This window comes from Sinocyclocheilus rhinocerous, unplaced genomic scaffold (assembly GCF_001515625.1).
Source record: "Sinocyclocheilus rhinocerous isolate Xijiao unplaced genomic scaffold, SAMN03320098_v1.1 scaffold2293, whole genome shotgun sequence".
In the NCBI taxonomy this organism is placed as follows: Eukaryota; Metazoa; Chordata; class Actinopteri; order Cypriniformes; family Cyprinidae; genus Sinocyclocheilus; species Sinocyclocheilus rhinocerous.
Genome location: NW_015665002.1, coordinates 499,449 through 518,899, shown reverse-complemented (window position 1 = coordinate 518,899; position 19,451 = coordinate 499,449). Strand labels below are relative to the sequence as shown.

At 37.4% G+C, this 19,451-nt stretch overlaps 1 protein-coding gene across 3 annotated transcripts in view; it reads left to right on the top strand.

Moving 5' to 3' along the window:
* The window catches only part of b4galt2 (UDP-Gal:betaGlcNAc beta 1,4- galactosyltransferase, polypeptide 2), a 99,050-nt gene that overhangs the window by 71,802 nt on the left and 7,797 nt on the right, over nucleotides 1-19,451 (top strand). For all 3 annotated transcript variants that reach the window (XM_016541746.1, XM_016541745.1, XM_016541747.1), the window contains 2 exons: nucleotides 8,512-8,699; nucleotides 11,083-11,205. In XM_016541746.1, the coding sequence (XP_016397232.1) occupies nucleotides 8,512-8,699; nucleotides 11,083-11,205 (311 nt within the window). The remainder of the gene's footprint in view (nucleotides 1-8,511; nucleotides 8,700-11,082; nucleotides 11,206-19,451) is intronic.

Below are 19,451 nucleotides of genomic sequence, written 5' to 3'. Positions count from 1 at the left end.
CATGGAATTAAAGTCTTGTGAAAGTATTCTCCAGCGTCTCCTCGTTCCTCTAAAGTGAAATGTGACAGAACAGCGAACCTTCATCCGAAAGTGAGCGGCGACTTTTTCCTCGCGTTTGTTTTTCCCCGCCTTTTTGAAAGTTTTTGTGTCCTGGTTTTTCCCCCCCGCGGCGATGGAAATTGCCGCTCGCGTCGCCGCCCTAGCTCGCCTCGATCTCCCCTTCTACGAGTTAGACCGGGAGTTCTGCAAGCTTGATTAATTAAGTTGATTTCTTCCCAGGTGTTTCCCATGTTTAATTTCCATTGATCCCAGGTGTGTCTTGTCATCCCATCTTCCTGTTCTGTGTATTTAAAGTGTTCCCAGTCCCTAGTTCTCTGTCCGCTGTTAAACGTCTTCCTGTGTTCATCTGCCTTGGTTCATGGAATTAAAGTCTTGTGAAAGTACTCTCCAGCGTCTCCTCGTTCCTCTAAAGTGAATTGTGACAACAGCTCACATTGTGCAATTAAATCAGGTCTGTGAAATTCCCCGTCCCCCTACATCTGAACACTTGCCTGTCAAAGAAGAGCGTTGATGTAACACCCACCTGTCTCCCAGTATTATACTTGTAGCACATTTATTTCAAAAGCCTGATTTATGAAGCCTCTTCATGCTGCTCAACTTATCTGGATTCCATACCGGTTGACAGCTGAGTATATATTAATCACCTGCTGATGTGCAGGGTCCCTTTTATCCTACAAGCCCCAATAGCCGAACAGATTAACGAAAATGAGGCCAGCGACGTTATTGCGTTACATTAGCATGCATCTCATGCTCACCCACATCTCGACTTAACTTCAGTCCTCCTTCATAAAATCTTGTCTGTGTGGACGTATCCCCCTTAGACGTGTATTTTAAGGTTTAAATACAAGAAAATGTACATTTTGGTAAATTTCCAGCAAGTTAAACGGTTGCATCTAACATGGAAATGACAAATTTTACTAAAAGTTGTTTCATTCTCAGTCTTTTCCATATAAACTATAATCAGGAACAGTCGTGCTTTCAAATTAACTTTGTTTTTCTTAGTGCATTTCCCTAGAATCTGTCCTATTAACAATGAAAGGAGTGTTGTACACTTTTCCATGGAGGATTTGGAGAAACAGAGCCAGACTTTTTTCAGTGTTTTGCTAGTTATTGCCTTGCGATACTGATACTGTCATGCTTTGTACTGTAATTTATCATTCACTTTACAGTCCACAAAATCACAGAAGGGAATGAAAATAAGACTGGACATGCATGTTGTCCCTTGTTAGCGCGGAATGATTAATAGTGCCTCATTGTGCTCTGTGATTTCTTGCATGAGATCCCTGCGGTGGCAGTCTTGCCCGGAACAGACAATAAAAAGAAGAGAGAAACATGGCATGTATCCTAAGCCACTGGACTGATACCAACACATCAAAATCAAATTAGCAAGGCCTAGTTGTACTGGGTACACGGAGGACCGTAGAGGCAGTTTCTTGAAGAGGAAGAGTTCCCTTCTGCCCGCAAGTGTTACTGAAGACCGCAGTAACTCACTTTGACAGGGGGACTTGCAGCAACTCTCCATGGTTTATTAGCTGACAGCAGGTGTTCTGATAGCCTTAATGTAAGCTGATTGCTAGCAACACCGTGTATGATTCATCCAGTGGCACCCATAGGGAGGTTAAGATCTCTTAAACTGCATGTTCGACCAGACCTGGTCCAACCCTGCTGAAGGCAATGGAGGGCATGTGTGTAATATGTTGTTTCTTATGATGATCAAAAACCCAAAATAATCCTGTTGCAGTGCATTGTGGGATGTGTGACGGCACACTGTGAGTATTTCTCTCACCGTGTTCGATTAGCAGACATGTGGTGGATATGATGGAAATCATACTCCCTGCGAGGTGATTCTGACCTTCACTGTTGCAGTAGCTCAACCCAGAATGCCCCGATCTTTCTGTTTACACGAAAGCCTGACACTCAGTCGAGAGAAAGATTGGTGAGAATAGGTAGCCTCACGGTTTGTGTTAGTGATTTATTTGTAATGGGAAATTCCTAATTCCCTGTGGGCCCTTAGAATATTGTATAGATTTAGTGTCAGTCGGACAGCGAGAGTGCAGTTGTTGCGTACTCTAGTAAGGCTTACTCTAATAATCTGCTCCAAGGCTGATGTAAGGCTGATGATAATCCATATTTAAATGGTGCACTGATAGAACAGCAATAATTCATTGGCCTCTCACATACAGGAGAGAACAACAATAACCCTCTTACTGTTGTATGGTTATTCTCTCTTTACACTCTAAAAATGGTTGATCCTTGACATATTTATTTCTATTTGCATCTGTCTGGGAGGGAGAGGAAGTCAATGAGTCAGTCAAAGGAAGTGAAAACAAGGAAAGAAAGAAAGATTGGAAGGAAGTGAATAAGGAAGGGAAATGTAGAAAGGGGAGAAATAAAGGAAAGATTGGAGTAAAGCAAAATTAGAAGAAAGAAACTAAGAAAGAAACCACAGTGAAAATATAGGAAGAAATTATTATGTAGAAGGAAGAGGAAGTGAAAAAGAAAATGGAAGGAAAGAATGAGCATAGAGGAAGAAAGAAAACAGAAGGAAGGCAGCACTAGAGAGAAAGAAACCAAGGATGTTGAAAGAAGCAACAGAAAACTTAAAAGAAGGAAAGATGGAAGGAAATGAGCAAGAAAGGGAAAGGACGGAGAAATTAAGGAATGAAGAAAAGAGAAAGGAACGATAGATGAAAGCAAAGTTTGAAGCAAGAGAAGAAGGAAGAGATAAAAGCAAAAGGAAAGAAGGGATGAAGTAATAGAGAAATAAAAGAATGGTTGGGGAAAAGCACATTTGGAAAAAAGTTTAAGAAAGAAAAGAACAGGACAAAGAAAGATAGGAAGAAAGAAAGATGGAGGCAAGACGTAAGCATTAGAAAGAAAGAAAGAAAGAAAATGGGTGGATGGAAGGAAGGCAGGCAATAATGAAAAAGGAAGGAATGAAGAGAGGAAGAGGATGGAAAAAAACAGAGGAAGGAGGAAGCAATAAAAAGAGAGAAAGAAAAAATAATGAAGAAAGGAAAAAGGAAAGAATGAAAATAGGTGGAAGGAAGAGGATGAAAGAAAAAAAGAAGGAAGAAATCTATAGAGGCAGAGAAACCAAATTGGATGGAAGGAAGGAAGTTAGGAAGTGATTGTATTGAAGATATGAAAGAAATGATGAATGATAGAAAAGCGGAGAGAGAGAGAGAGAAAGTGAGGAAAAGAACACAGGGCAGTAAAAAAGAAAGGACGAGGAAGGAAAGAGGAAACAAAGAGGCAGAGAGTGCTCTGATCCAGCCTAATGAATCCATCTGATAACAGCAGCTTGTTTCGTCTCTTTTTTCCATACTAATCCTTGTGATGTCAGGCTATTGATGAAATGGAGACAAACTCAAATTGAATTCTCAGAAATAGCTGGGGTTTGTCTATAAGCTGCCTTTCTTCTGCGCTTCCATAGCCACTGTTTTATTACTGTAAATTAGTTTGCCTGGCCGTTCGCCAGCGCTGCCTCATCCTCCAGCCATTGATAAGACATGAACGCATGTCTGAAGCATGCTTTTAATTGAGCCCTGCTCGCGCTACAGTAGCTGTCAGGTGGCAGTGAGGAACAGTAATGAGGCAGCTCTCTCCTAAATCAGAGCAACCTCCAAAACAAGCTAACTGTAATAGCAAAACTTCCAGCAGTACGTTAGCAGCTTTCTCTGACCCGGCACAGTTGTTCAACAGTGAGAAACGTCAGGGTGTTTCTGAGCTTAATGCTCGACAGCCGTTCTGTAGAGAGCTGTTTTTTTTCCTCTGAGTATTTTAGAAACAGTACTGAGTCTGACTATACAAACCATTTCTATAGTAGCAAGCAAGGGAAAAAAGGTCACAACAAGAGAGCCTGTCAAAACGCAGCGCATATAAAACACTCACTGTAAGTGGTCTGTTGACTGTAGCATGCTTGTGCAGCATATGGTGTCCTCATTTAGGTGAGATTGAGTTTCTGGGGATGGCGTGGTGTAGTGGATGTTCATCTGGGCTGGTTAACCAGACGGTTGCTGGTTTGATCGCCGCAAGGAGGGATCTGTGAGTGATTGTGGCCCTGAGCAAGACACTGATCCTCAGGTTGCTGCAGCGGGTTTGTCTCTATAAGTAATGCGCTTTGAGTGACTTACGATGAAAGCATCAGCTAAATTAATACTTCTGTTTCAGTTTTGCAGGATTTTTCTTTTCACTCACGTTTGAGAAGATGAAACCAGAGTCCAAGTGTCATGATGTCCCAGAGATTCAGTCCAGTTGACAGAATTGTAGCTCGTCAGACATAAAGATTTAGTTTGTAGCGTTTAAAACTTCAGGGTAATGAAAAGCTGTAATTTTTCCCTTTAATTTGTATGACTGATATTGATGCAGATTATTTTTAAGAATATTTCATTTTTTTTATTTACTATGAGTAAATGATCATTACACTACAAGAATACAGATATTATATGTGTTTGCACATTATATAATTGAATATTCAATTATTATTATTAAAATGTTCATAATGTGCATTTTTTGTATTTATGTATTTTAATGATCATTTAAAAGCAGAAAAAAATGTAATTGTAATTAGGGTTGTGCGATGTCTACCAATTTGGTAGACATTGGAAATGTATTTAAATTTTGTGTTGGGTTAAGTCTTATGTAAAGCCACACATTTCACACTGAGAATAAATGGATGTTGTTAAAAAAGTTGAATAATAAACTAAACAACAGATTTAAAAAGTTACATTACCCCAAGAATACTGTTATTATTGGATGCTTTTGTAAGTGTAATTTATTTTCAAATTACCATTTAATAAAAAAATATGTATTTTTCGGATGCCTTTAAAAAAATTCTGCAGAATAAAAAAAAATGACTGTTGAGCTCTGGAAGCTTCCTTTTTCTCCTTCATGTTCTATGACTCTGTCTCTTTCATGCACACATTCCCTGTAACTCTGTTCGATCCAGCTCACTCCTGAAATTTTTTTTTTTTGTCCCCTCTCTTTCTCTAGCCTTCTGCTCTGGCATCGATAGCATGCTGGATGATATGGTCAGCCTGCTGAGGACTGATAATGCAGGCTTACACACACACACACACACACACACTCACATCCCACACCTGCACAAGAAAATGCACAATGCAATCTCTCAGGATGAGCCCTGGTCCTAATCTGTCTCCATAGCAACAGGGTCCGGGTAGGACTCCCCCAGTTGGCCTTGAGCGTGCCACTATAGGGATCCTACCTCATGAGAGCGAGCAAGGGATTGTGATTAGCTATCAGCGTGATCATCAGATAAAAAAAATACAGCTAATTGCTTCTCAGAGAGCAAGTATTGAGCAACTGACATGGCTGTGATAAGCTTATAGAAGCAGAAGGAGACTCTAGCTGGGGGCCGATGTGACACTCAGACCTCAAGCTGAGTGGTTTAAGTCTGGGTTAAGAAACCGAGTCATTGTACTTCTTAGTGTGGTACTAATGGAAAGAGGGAGGCTGTTTTATTTACTGAGCTCGAGCCAAGAATGATTTTCCTCTGCCTCATTGACTACAATTAGGAACAACCTTCAGAGTAGATGCATTTCAGTTTTGGCTGTTTGTAATGGGTTATATATCAAACCACTCTTCACATTTACTTTACATGAGGATTTATGTAACCATATTCATGTACAGTGGACTTTAGTGCTCCAAGGTACTCCAGAGAATGCCATAGTATTTCCATGTTATCATGTCAACCAGAATAGGCTTCTCAATAGCTAATGCTAATATCTACTGTGTAAATGTCAAATAAGCAAAAGGTACACATATAAATAACTACAAAGGAATGGTTCATATTAAATGAATATACACTACCATTCAAAAGTTTTTTTTTAGCAAGGATGCACTAAATTGATCAAAAGTGACATTAAAGGGGTCATATGATGCGATTTAAATTTTTCCTTTCTCTTTGAAGTGTTACAAGCTCTTGGTGCATAAAGAAGATCTGTAAAGTTGCAAAGACTAAAGTCTCAAATCCAAAGAGATGTTCTTTATAAAAGTTAACCAATAATGTACAGTATGTGGAAAATAATGTGTTTTTTTAACCTTAAACCGCATAAACACATTTCATTACACCAAATACACAAAATAATGTTCTTTTTAGCAACATCATATGACCCTTTAAAGGCATTTATGATGTTACAGAAGATTTCTATTTCAAATGAATTGTGTTCTTTTCAACTTTGTATTTATCAAATAATCCTGGACAAAGAAAAATCAAAAAAAAAATTATTAAGCAGCAGAACTTTTTTCAACATTGATAATAAGAACGTTACCAAATCAGCATATTAGAATGATATTGAAATACATTAGTATATAAGATATATTAGCGTTTAAAATATATTAAAATAGAAAACAGTTCATTTAAATTTAACTTAATTTTGGGGTAAGATTTTATTTATTTATTTATTTTTTAAGAAATTAACACTTATGCAGAAAGGATCCACTGAATTGATCAAAAGTGACATTAAAGAGATGTATAATGTTACACATGAAAGGTGTTCTTTTGAACTTTATGTTCATCAAAGAATCCTGAAAAAATTATCACAATATCAGTTGTGATAGTAATTGACAATAGAATTGTTTGCTGTAGTTATTAATTTCAGTACATTTAATTATTTATTGATCATTGGTGTCTTTTTGCATTTTATATAGACAAAAATTAACTTATTCATTACAGTGTATAAGGGGGTTTTAGGCACTATGCATTGTCCAACAACACCTTTAACTGTGGTAAAATCAGTGGTGAGTCAGCCTTGTCATGCTTTAATATATGTATGTAACTGTACACAAGACGTCTATCACTTGTGTATGTTTTGGTGATGTACAGCACAAAAATAGGATGGTATAACACTCCGGATGAGCCATTGTCCCTGTTGAGGTTAACGACTTTAGCACAGGTGCGAGTCGGCTAATGAGGGGAGGGTATTACAACTGTTTCACAATCAAACCCACTTCATGGTGTGTTGAAACCATTCAAAACAAGCCAAACACCTCACAGCTGAAACTTCAGGATGAATGCTTAGTTCCGATTATCCTTTTTCTAAAAAATAATTAGACTTTTTTTTTGTTCCAAAACCATCTGTTCATGATGTCCACATATCTACTGTGTTGGAGCTGGTTTCTTGGATGAGAGATTCTAAGTCGTGAGCATATCCCTGTTATAAATCTGTCGTTTTTAGCGAGGTGTGTTATTACCAGACATCTACTGCTGTGTTTGTCTGAGCTGCCTGCCACCACACAAGGAATAAATCTTATTAAACTAGTAAAAATGAGCCCAGTGATGTTTAATGAGCACCCTTGCTGATGGAAAAAGCAATTTTTTGTCTCTTAAAGATACTGCCTTATCTGCCCCCTCTCACTCTTTCTCCATTTCTCTCTTATATTGAAGCATCTGGGCCTCTGAGAGAATTGAAGTTAGGATAAATATTGATAGAAGCTAAAAGTCACTTAGTATTAAGGTATTTTCCTTACTTTTTTAGCATTGATGTCGTGAAATAATATTTCACTCGTTAAATCTAGAGCTTTTCTTGAGAGGTGTTTCTGTTTGCATCCAAAGGCGTTCATCACTGTTTACAGACGTGGTTGTGCAGTGAATGCGACATTTCGTAATATGCATCCTTTAATCATTTTGGTAATGCTTTTGTAGTGCACATCCACGGGCATTGTGCTGAAAAGGCAGTAGATTTGTGACAGTAGTTCACACCTTTGGATTATTGGGCCAAATCTCAGGTATTACAGGATTACATGGGATTATTGTCACACTGGATTATTAGTTCAGACACCACATGGTGTTGTGGTGTTACATGGCATCCCATTCAGTGTAAATATAGACCTAATTAGACATTTTTATGAATTACTTTTCTTATTCATTTTTTTTTCAATATTATAACTATGGATAATATTAAAAAGTCCTACGGAAGTTCTAAGCGGCCATGCATTATTGTCCATATTTTCTGCAGAAAATTAGTAACTTTATGATGGAGATTTATTTAGGCGAGCCGCCAGCGCATAACGTTACACCATGATATTCGCCAGAAGCATTCACAAGGCGCGGGGTTATCTCGCGATAGCTACTTAATTACGTCGTGAGAAAACGGGGTTTACGTTGAGATCACGAGAAAACAACTTTCGTTATGTCGATATAACGAGAAAATAAGTCGTTATTAAGAAAAAACAAATTTCGTTATGTCGAAATCACGAAAAAAATAAGTCGTTATAACGAGAAAACAACTCTCGTTATGTCGATATAACGAGAAAATAAGTCGTTATAACGAGAAAACAAGAAGGAAAAAAATAAATAATTCATGGCCGCTTAGAACATCCGTAAAAAGTCAGAATAATGAATTGTAGTTACTTTTTTTTGTTTGTTTTCTTTCATTGTCCTTATAGCAGTTGTAAAGCTGTTGTTATTTTTTTTCTGTTGTGTTTCAGCTTGGCGAGGACACCTTCAATCGGGCCAAGCTTCTAAATGTTGGCTACACGGAGGCTCTTAAAGACGCAGAACACGACTGCTTCATTTTCAGTGACATAGACCTGATCCCTATGGATGACCGGAACCTGTACCACTGTTACGACCAGCCCCGTCACTTTGCCATTGCCATGGACAAATTCGGCTTCAGGTAACATTAAATATTTAGGGAAGCACAAAGTGCAGGAGTCTGCTGACACATTATATTTGATATATCATTTTATCTGACTTTTATAATTCTAGTCCCTTTTGATACATAAATAATCAGAAGCCTCATATAAAGGCTGAAAATGCAATAAACTGAAATCAGTGGCGTGTTTTATATGAATTTAATATCCTTGTAGAATTGTGGCCTTGCCAGATTTTATTACAAATATGCTGGGCTGCATTTGTTGCTATTTACATACATATTAATAGATGCCATGTCTGTATTTGTCTTTATTTCTTTGCAGAGAACAGAGTCAGTTAATCAAACAGCCAGAGCTTGAGGGCTGTCTGTCAAAGCCTGTGCTTCTGATGATTAATTGCTTTTTTCCACTAGGGAAGATATATGTCTTATGATGCTTTGTCATCTGGAGCTCTAGAATACAGCTGAATTATTATGTATCAAAAGTTAATTTGTTAGGTGCTGTGCCAGTCTAGACAGACCTGGAGCCTTGACAAGCATATGTATTCATTTTCCAAGGCAGACAATTATTTAGCGGAGACAGACCGGTTGTCTTCAAGTGTAATAGCTGGAGATATTAAAACACTGGTGAAGATTCGCTGTATTATGTTTTTTTTCCCCCTCTTTTTTTCCGAACCTGAAATGAATTTTGTCTGTCTTCTGTTGGCAAGCAGACAAGTTGGCCTTTGCTCCATGGTGTTTAATTTCCTGTCTTTGTGTGAGGGGCGAAAGGACCAAGACAATCTTAACTCTGTGCCATCCTCAAGGAATTTGTTAAAATCAGCCTCTATCTTAAGATGTATGCTATGTTGGGAAGTTATTCCAAAAGATAATTGTTTACTAATCAGTTGGTATGTGTAACACATTTAATGATAGTTACTGTAATATGATTATTATAGTTATGATTATTATTATTTATATGTTTTTATTGTATTAGTAGTAGTTGTAATAGTGTTATTTTATAATAAATGTATTATTATATTATATATTTTTATTACTACTAGTAGTAGTGTTTTTGAACAGTTATTCAATTTGGTTTTATTTCTCTGCGGATGGCCAGACAATACGTTGTTAAACAAATGCCACTGACCTTCTCCAGAGCATGAACTGCCTTTAACTGTCAGTGGGCTAATAATTCAGTTTCCTCTGTGAGTCATCTATTGGCGTGCATCTTCAGTCTGAGGAGGCCTTAACGTTGGTTTAATAAATGGAGCACCTTTAGAGAATTACATGCGCTCAGACCGTGAGCGTGCGAGGAAACTTCAGCCATACTGTTTCTGTGAAGACTGCTGCTGTAGCAGATGGCCTCATTAATTTTAGCTTGTTGTCTTTTAACGTGTGGTTGCAGCGTGCACGAGCGCTTGTTTGTGGATGCGTGTTTGTGTGTGTGTGTGGATGCGTGTTTGTGTGTGTGTGCGCGTTCGTGTAGGTTTTTGCTTCTCTTTCTCCCTTATGTCACACATTTGTTTGCGTGCGTGGATGTGGTTGCTGTCATTGGCATCATACACCACAGTAGCCCAAGGCGAACCCCGGGCGGCTACCCATGATGCACCTGCCAGCCCACAACCCAGAGGACACACATAAACCATGTTTTCAACTAAGTGGACTCAATGCTTTTCCAGACTGTATTCATCCAGTAGAGCATTTGTTTGAAGGCTTCAAACACTTGCTTGTGATATAATCGCTCTGTGGTTTAAATGTCAAATATATGACTTAGTTCTTCTGAGAACCACCAAGGCCTTTTAATTCATCCTTTGACCTGCAATGGAGTATGTATATTTATATCAGCCTTTAATCCTGTAGACGATGATTCCTCAGATAATTCTCATCTGACAGTGGCCTCCTGAACCGTGAGCTGTATTTCTATGATGAGAAACGGATTCTAAAGTTTATGGTGCACTTAAGCTTTTACAGGGCGTCCTTAGAGTTATGTAGCTCAACCGAGGGGCCTGAGGGGTGGCAACCAGGAGAGAAGTGATGAAAGAGAGTTGGGAGAAGGATCAGATAGCATTTGAAAATGTTGGATACCCTGTGTGAGGACTCTGTGGCTCTCTAGAATCACTCATACGAGATGCAATTTTGTTAAATTCGAATGCTTGAGTTGACTGACTAAAGGGCTCAGTTCAGAGAGGGCCTACAGAAAGGATATTTCACTGTAGACTTGAATCAGAAAGAAAATCTAATGGGAATCCAAAGCCTTTAGCCCTACATTCCAAATGGACAAAAGGCATGAACAGACAATTTAAGGTAATATTACTGGAGAAAATGTTATTGATGATTATAAGGTCTTATGCACTCAGATTTAAGACTTTATTCTAATATGTGTAATAACTGAACAATAATGACCTAGGTCCGTTCCCTCTTGCAGGCTGCCCTATGCGGGGTACTTTGGAGGGGTGTCCGGCCTTAGCAAAAAACAGTTCCTCAAAATCAATGGCTTCCCTAATGAGTACTGGGGTTGGGGAGGTGAAGATGACGACATTTACAACAGGTAAGACCATTAATATGCTGTCTTTCTCTTTTATACGTGCCCGAGGTCTGGTCCTTTAAAGTTGGGATAAAACAGAAGTAGTGTAGGATCTTTTCTTCTGTATTGTGACATACATCTGAGTGTAACGGATTATCGAAAAATTTAATATATAGGGCGGTGATGTGGGAGTTGCACTCAAAGCCTAAGGAAAATTAATGTGAGCTTGAAGTCTGGCTTACAACACCAGAGAGAAGTCTGTCGTATCACCTGAAAATCAAGTCAATTTGACTAAAGATTATGAGGTCTAATAATATGTAAAAAATAAAACACATGCATTGATGATTGTTTGCAATAAGATCAGTAACGTGCATTTATAAAATAGATAGGTTAATTTTTATTTCATGTTGACTTTAAATTAGTGGTTCCATATTGGTGTCTGGAGAGTTTGAGGGAAATTTACAAATGTATTTATTTAAATTAATTATATTTATTGTTATCTGAGAGATTTACTGTAGTTAAAGTGGTCCCTCACATAATAATTGTCATGTTTGAGTCTCATTGACATGAAAAAGCTTGAAAACCTCTACTTAATCATTTTATAGTTACCGGTTCAGCTTAATAGTTTTTTTAACATGATGTCAAGATATTTTTTTGACCAAACGAAAAAAGGTTACTGTATATGGTTATCACACTGTGTTTTAATAAAGTCTTTTGTATGTTGCTATGGACTCATTTGGTAAGGTATGTTAAAATGTATTCAGCACTTCTCCCACCAAAACATTGTCACTTCAGTTGTTCGGGTGGTTAATAAAATACAGCACCACAGTTTGAGGGAAATGGGCAGCAAAGGAGAGGCTATTAAAAGGGAAAAAGTCTTCAAAGGTTTTATTTAAATTATGTATTAGTCTAAGCTCTTTGCTTAAGATTAAAAGAAAGTAGTAAAAGTAGGTTATAATGTAAATGTTACTTTGACTAGTGGTTCTTTCTGGTGGTTCTAGAACAGTTCATTTTAAAGATGACTGATATGCTGACAAATGGAAGTTAACCATGAAATGCACATATTTTGAGTTATTTATGATTGGCGTAATTGTTATGTCAAAAATGTGTCACTGTGATCCTTGATAATAGATTGCACATTTCTAATCTACTTATTCAAATGTCATTTGTGACACATTAACAGCTTTGGTGAAAAATCTGAATATTCAAATACATATAAGAGAATATATGGTTCTTTATTTCTCTTGACTTAAATGAATCATATCGGTAGAAGTTTTTAGATGGCTACCCTGTGCAGTGTTTGTAAAAGTTTGACCGACTTTCTGGGATGTCATTTTGCTTTGAGGTCTGGTAGACAGGCTTTTAAATGTGGTAGACAGGCTTTTTAAAAAAGTCATGAGTAAGCATGCGTCATCAGAAACAGTCGCTTTGTTGCTGAACAGTGTTCTTGCGTTGTTTCTAGGTCTTTTTTTTTTCTCTGGGATATGCAGCTCTGCAGGGAGCAGCTGTATATTCAGTCGCCGCTCACAAATCTACACCATGTCCAGACAGAAACGTGTGAATAGAAGACGCTCTGCTGTCTGATGCCTGTCTCTCCAGATAATGAATAGCTGCTTGTTCACTAGCTATCATTTTTCCCCGCTCAGGTGATGAGAGAGCAAAACCTGCAGAATACCAGGGCACGCGTACGCTCTTTCAACAGCGATAACACTCGTGGAGATTTGCCCCATATGTCACTCTTTTAAAGTTGTTTAGGGTTCCAATGACAGTAGATAGCAGAAACTGGATGGTGTGATAAAGCACACCTCTCATATTATCTTTTCCTGCCTTTGCCAACTGCTTTTTTTGACAAGATGGATAGATTATATAAGTAAAAATAGGCCTTATAGCTTGATATCCATAAAAAAGCAGCAGCTTCCCCTGAGATCTCCTTCTGAACTGAGCTGTTTTTATTGGGGGAATATAAAAAGCTTGATGTTGTTTTGAAGAAGTTCTAATTATGTATTTTGCATGCATATTTAGTGCACATTAACTGTTGATCTTTTTGGATTTTCTCACTGCTCGTTTTATGTTCTGGGTGTGTCGAAGTGAGCACCTTTGCCAGGACAACCAATTAAAAATGTATCTAAAGTTACATTTCCATTTCTGTTTTATTTTAGATACAGTATTTAAACATGTACACTGCCATTCAAAAGTTCGGAGTCATTCAGTTTTTTTTTTTTTTTGAAAGAAGTCGCTTATGCTCACCAAGGCTGCATTAATTTGATCAAAAACACAGTAATATTGTGAAATATTATTACAATTTAAGATAACAGGTTTTTAATGTATTTTAAAATGTAAATTATTCCTGTGATGGCAAAGCTGAATTTTCAGCTTTTGTAATTTGTCATTACTCCAGTGTTCAGTGTCATAGGATCCTTCAGAAATCATTCAGACATGCTGATTTATTCTATATTTTTGTGGAAACTGTGATACATTTTCTTTTTCAGAAATCTTTGATGAATAGAAAGTTCAAAAGACTGCATTGTTGTAAACCTCTGGGGTCTGAGGGGGTTTTGGAGCCTTTATCAGAGAATATTTGTTTTCGACATGACTTACTTCATTTAAAAGTAGACACTTCAAGCTTTCTGTAGATATATTTCTCATGTCTGTGTGTGAAGTATTCACAGAGTTCACGGAGACCGAGACGGCAGAAAGTGCACCTTGTTTGTTTTATTCATTTTACAAAACCACAGCATTTTGTTGTTATTGTGAGCAGGGCCGGATTTACCTCTTTTCATGACATAGGCAAAACTAATTTTTGGGCTCCCCTTCCCTATAATATAATAGGCCTAATATTACCACCCAAGCAAACAAAAATATTTCTTAATCAGTGGAAACCATTACAGTGTTTTCTATCGCAATAAGCACTTGCGTTCAGTCAATAAAAATCTAATGTAGTTCTTAATTTGTTTGAGAACTGAGAAAGACCGTTCCATATAGGCGCGGCGACGTGGCCACATAACCACTTCGGGAGTGCATTATTTCTCTAATAATTTTAACGGCCTGGAGTCACAACCACACATCAAGACATTGTTCAGATGATTTGTTTCAAGACATTTGAAATGACATGTTTCCGTCCTGAAATCTTGTGTGTGTTGAACTAATTTTTTACGCACCTCATCCCAAACATTCCGTTGCAAATTCCAAAACGTCATTTTAGAGCTAATAACGGAGGCTTGAGCCATTGATATGCAGGCTAATGCAGTTATTAATGCAGTATATTGCGGTTATTAGAGAGAGAGGGAGTGAGAGAGAGATTAAGTGCGTGTGAATACCTGCGTCTATGCGTCTCTCAGCAGTGTTCTTCTGAGAATCTTTAAGTTAAACTGCTTCAAGAACCTGGCTACTGAGAAATGTCATGTAGCTTTTCAGCTGCGAAACTATTTCATTGATAAATTCGCGGGGCAGCGCTGACAAGAAATTTCTGTTCGTGTGCAGGGTGGCGATATAGTGGTCTAAAGTGCAGTCAGCTTTTAGCAGTCATTCAAAGACAAGATGTAAGAGTGAATGGCATGTGGACCCAGCTGTGCGTTCTGCTTCAAATTCCCCGTCTGACTGGTGGAGAGACACGCACAGACTCTGACACTCGCCCATTTAGGTCCTCTGGGTGGACGTTTACTTGAACACACTGTCACTTCTCTGGAACTAGTTTGCTTGGGCTCCAGAGACTCCCAGTGCCTGTCAGAACATCTTCCTCTCTTCCCATATCTTTGAAGGTCAGCGGTCTGACAGCTTGAGTCCAAGTGCCAATGGACATCCTCCTCTGCAAGCTCGAAATTCTGCAGCCTGGCTTCTTAAAATCTGTAAGTGTGTGCGGATGTGCCCCTGTGCCATTGCTGCTTTAGAAGAGACACATTGTTTGTATCTGGCCTGTCTCTGTGTGCTGGGTTTTTCGTTTGTGAAGGCAGCTGGCATTAGTGTGCAGAATCTTTGTTTCTTGCTGTAGTTGATCCTGCAGTAGTACACTTGTTCCTGTAGCGTCCCTTCTAGCCAAGGAAGAACTTGTGGCAATACTGTTCAAAGATGCTGCATCGATACGGAGTAGCTATGGTCAGCCGCTATTGGTGAGAAGCTCCTGCAGACATTTCTGTCCTTGGTCTCTGACAAAATGTATGACGCATTCAGAGGGGTCATTTTCCAGCTACACTGAAACTGTTGAGTTTTTGTCATAGCTTTTGTCTCTTGATGAAAATATATTTTTAAATTTAGTCAGTGTTTGACCGTGTCATATTCATTCATTTAATTTAAAATATTTTTTTTCTATTTTAATATATTTTTAAATGTAATTTATTTCTTCTGATGGTAAAGATGAGTTTTCAGCAGCCATTACTGTCATTTCTGTCTACTGTCTCCAGTGTCACATGATCCTTCAGAAATTATTCTAATATTCTCATTTGGTGCTCAAGAAACATTTCTTATTATCAATGTTGAAAACATTTGGAAACCTTGATTACTTTAATCAGGATCCTTTGAATAGATCAAAAGAACAGAATTTATTTGAAATAGATTTTTTCTGTAGCAATGTCTTCTTTACAGTCACTTTTTATCAATTTAATGTGTCCTTGCAGAATAAAAGTATTAATTTAATATTAAAAATCTTAATGAAATCAACAGTTTGAATAGTAGTGTTTTTATATTTATATTTAGTTCACTATTTTAATACAGTTCTAATTTTTTTTCAAAGAATGCTTTATTTATTCATTTTAGTGTGTTGTTAAAAAAAGAGTGAATTTACCACATGACATGAAACATTCTGATTAGCTTAACTGAGGTTCATTTGAGCTTTCACATTTAATACAGAAAAAAAATTGGCATTCAATTTTATAGTTTACTGTTAGTTTACTGTTGTAACTTCACATCAAAGACAAAGTACAGATTTAATCCATTCTTTGCTAAATTTTTCAGTATTTCTCTATTTATGATCATTATCTAGACAGCAGCCATACAGTATCAAACTCCAGATGTTGACAATCCTTTGTTTTCGTTGTCAAGATGTAGATCATGCTCTGCAAGCTGGACAGAAGGTCATCGCTGCATGCACTGGTAGAGTGAAGTCACTGTGGATAGAAATAGCCCAGAGGGATGTGTGTGAGGGAGGATAGTGGACTCAGATGACTGTGTCCTGGCCTCATGCACAGCAAATGTTCCATCAGACTGGCTTGAAACAAAAAGCGAATTTAAGAAAAAGCTTTTGGAGGGTTTTGCTCTCCCCTCTGGTCATGTGGACAGAGAAATATCCCGTCATTCTTTCTTTGATTTTCAACATCTGTGTAGTTGGAGAGGATGAAAGCCCTAGAGGGACATTTCCCTTTACAATTCCGTAAGAACGAGACAGTGGATGGCAGTAGACAGGTGTGCTGTACTGTGGATTTTAAGTTGAAATTGAATAGTTATGAATTACTCTTGAGAAGACTGGACTAAAACGAGGAGTCTGTTTTTGACATCATTCAACAATCCCAGTTTGAGTCTGTGCAACTCCATGGGCATGTGGAGATACATATCAGCATCAAGAGTGCATATTTAAAAGATAATATTGACGACTACCTGATTTTAACAACATAACCAACAATATAACCTGGTCATATGATTATGGAGAACACTAAGTAACTAACTAAATACATGTATGTATGTATGTATGTATTATATAAGGGGCAAGTGAGAGAGAACTTTTCTTGAATCAGCCGAATCAGTTGAATGAATGACTAAATGACTTGCTCATTAAAACAGTCATTTGGCGCCACCTACTGGTGGTTTGGTTTCATATTTAAAAGTATCATTGCATTTCATTTGAATGGTAACAACTCTACAGTTTTATATTATTTTAACTGAATTAAATGAAACAATGTAAGAATTTTATGTGAAAGATGACACATTTAATAAGGTTAGGGGGAAAAAATTTCTACCTCTACCTCTTTCCAGTCATAGAGCACTTTATTTTTAGAGTTGTTTGAGTGAGAGAACATCTGTAACTTAGTCCAGATTAGGGGAATTGTAATGTTTAATAATTTATTTTATTATGTAAAAAAATTTTTTGCATTGAAATTTTTGTTTGTATATGCTGTCATTTATAGTTCTTAAAGGGGTCATATGATGCTGCTAAAAAGAACATTCTTTTGTGTATTTGGTGTAATGAAATGTGTTTATGCGGTTTAAGGTTCAAAAAACACATTATTTTCCACATACTGTACATTATTGTTTCTCCTCTATGCCCCGCCTTTCTGAAACGCGTCGATTTTTACAAAGCTCATCAGTCTGAAAAAGCGAGGTGTGCTCTGATTGGCCAGCTATCCAGTGTGTTGTGATTGGCCGAATTCCTCGAGCGTGTGACATTAGAACGAGTTGTTTTAGGTAGGTGTGGCTGACTCTTAACTTTTATAAAGAATATCTCTTTGGATTTGAGACTTTAGTCTTTGCAACTTTACAGATCTTCTTTATGCACCAAAATCTTGTAACACTTCAAAGAGAAAGGAAAAATTGAAATCGCATCATATGACCCCTTTAAAAAGAAAATGGATATCGGCAGGTCACACTTGCAAAAAAAATCGGAAATCGGAATCAGACAAGAAAATTGCAATCATTAAATAGTTATAAACTATTAAATAGTTTAAATGTCATTTGTCATTTTATTTTTAAAAGGCACTCCTAGTCCTCCATAAAATTAGTCTGATTTATTAAATAAAGGCTATTAAATATTGTTTTATGTATTTTTGTAAATATTAGGGATCATACAATATGTACTCTGCAGCAAGCACTACAGTAGTTTTCTATTCCACACATTTAATGGGAGAAGGGAAGGAGAGTGTGTTTGGGGAGGGCTGTAATGGAAAAAGAGATCCAGACAAGGTCAGTCAGTCTGCCATACTGTATGACCACTCCTCTGTCCCTTCCTTTCTCTCACACTTTTTCCCTCGCTTTCCTCACCTTCTGTCTCTCAGTCTGTCTCTCTCTCCCTCTATGTCTGACTTGTCTTTTTTTTCTGCTCCTCTCCCATTTCTGCTCCACCAGCAAGCCATGAAGTAATAATAACGATTCCAATTCTCCTCCACTCTGAGAGTCTAATGCAATCAAATGAACTGCAGGGAGGAAGAAAGAAAGGACTTATAGAAAAATTCTCAGTTAATCCAATCAAAGACTACAGGCCAAAACAGATCAGTCAAAATTATTAATTATTACATCAGCATTCAGACAAACATTCCCTTAATCACAAAACTGATTTGTTGACTAATAGAGACACTGAGTTATTTCATCATGTACCACTATTATGGTACAATAGGGATGTTGTTTGCTTTTGTTTTGTATGAGTAATGAGTGTTTCCCCACCTGTTTTCCACTTTTGCTTTCTTCCTGCAGGTGTTTTAATGCATTTTTTTTGCCTCCAAGACTGAGGTTAATTTAGTAGCATCTTTAGTTTGTTCCCAACCAAAAAAACAAACTAATTTTTCTATGCAGTGGCCCCCAATCATTCAAATCTTAAAACATTGCAGCCCCAGAGTAATCACAGCTGTCTGAGCAGAGTGTGAAAGGCCAGAGGTTCAAGGAACACTGCTGCGAATGAATCGCCCAGTAGGATCTGAAAATTCTCAGCGAATAAATGCTGTAATATGTGTGTATAATGTGCATAATAATGAACACAAATCCAGCTCCAAGGCATTTAACCCTCATCTTACTTGAGGCTCACGGCTGTTTAGCCAAATAACTGCAGGTGTCCATGAACATGAGCCAACCAAACAGTAATTACCAACATGGACACAGTTATTGGAGTTTTTTTTTTTGTTTGTTTTTTTGTATCTCCTTCAGATACCTGGAACTGCGCCGATTCCAGCCAAAACTCAAATCAGAGCAAAGGCGCTAAAAATAGCTTGATTAGAATCAACCTCACACCGGGAATGAGGTTGAGCAAGATTCAGACATTAGGAATTTCACAATTAGGTTCTTACTCTGCAAAAATACAGTTTTCATAATCAGTCTTGTTGTCCATTAAATGATATGTACAATATGTTTAAAACTGTGTAAGATATATAATGTTTATTTGGACATTTACCATGTTAATACTTCAATACTGATATCATATAAATACCATGGAGTATATGAATATGATTATCATATTGTGCAATGAAATCATTTGGTGTTTTCACTCAGAAATGTAACAAGTATTTATAAAAAAAACCCGGCAGTAACACATTGAAATAAATGTGAGATTTTTAAGTAGAAGGACTGATATATATATA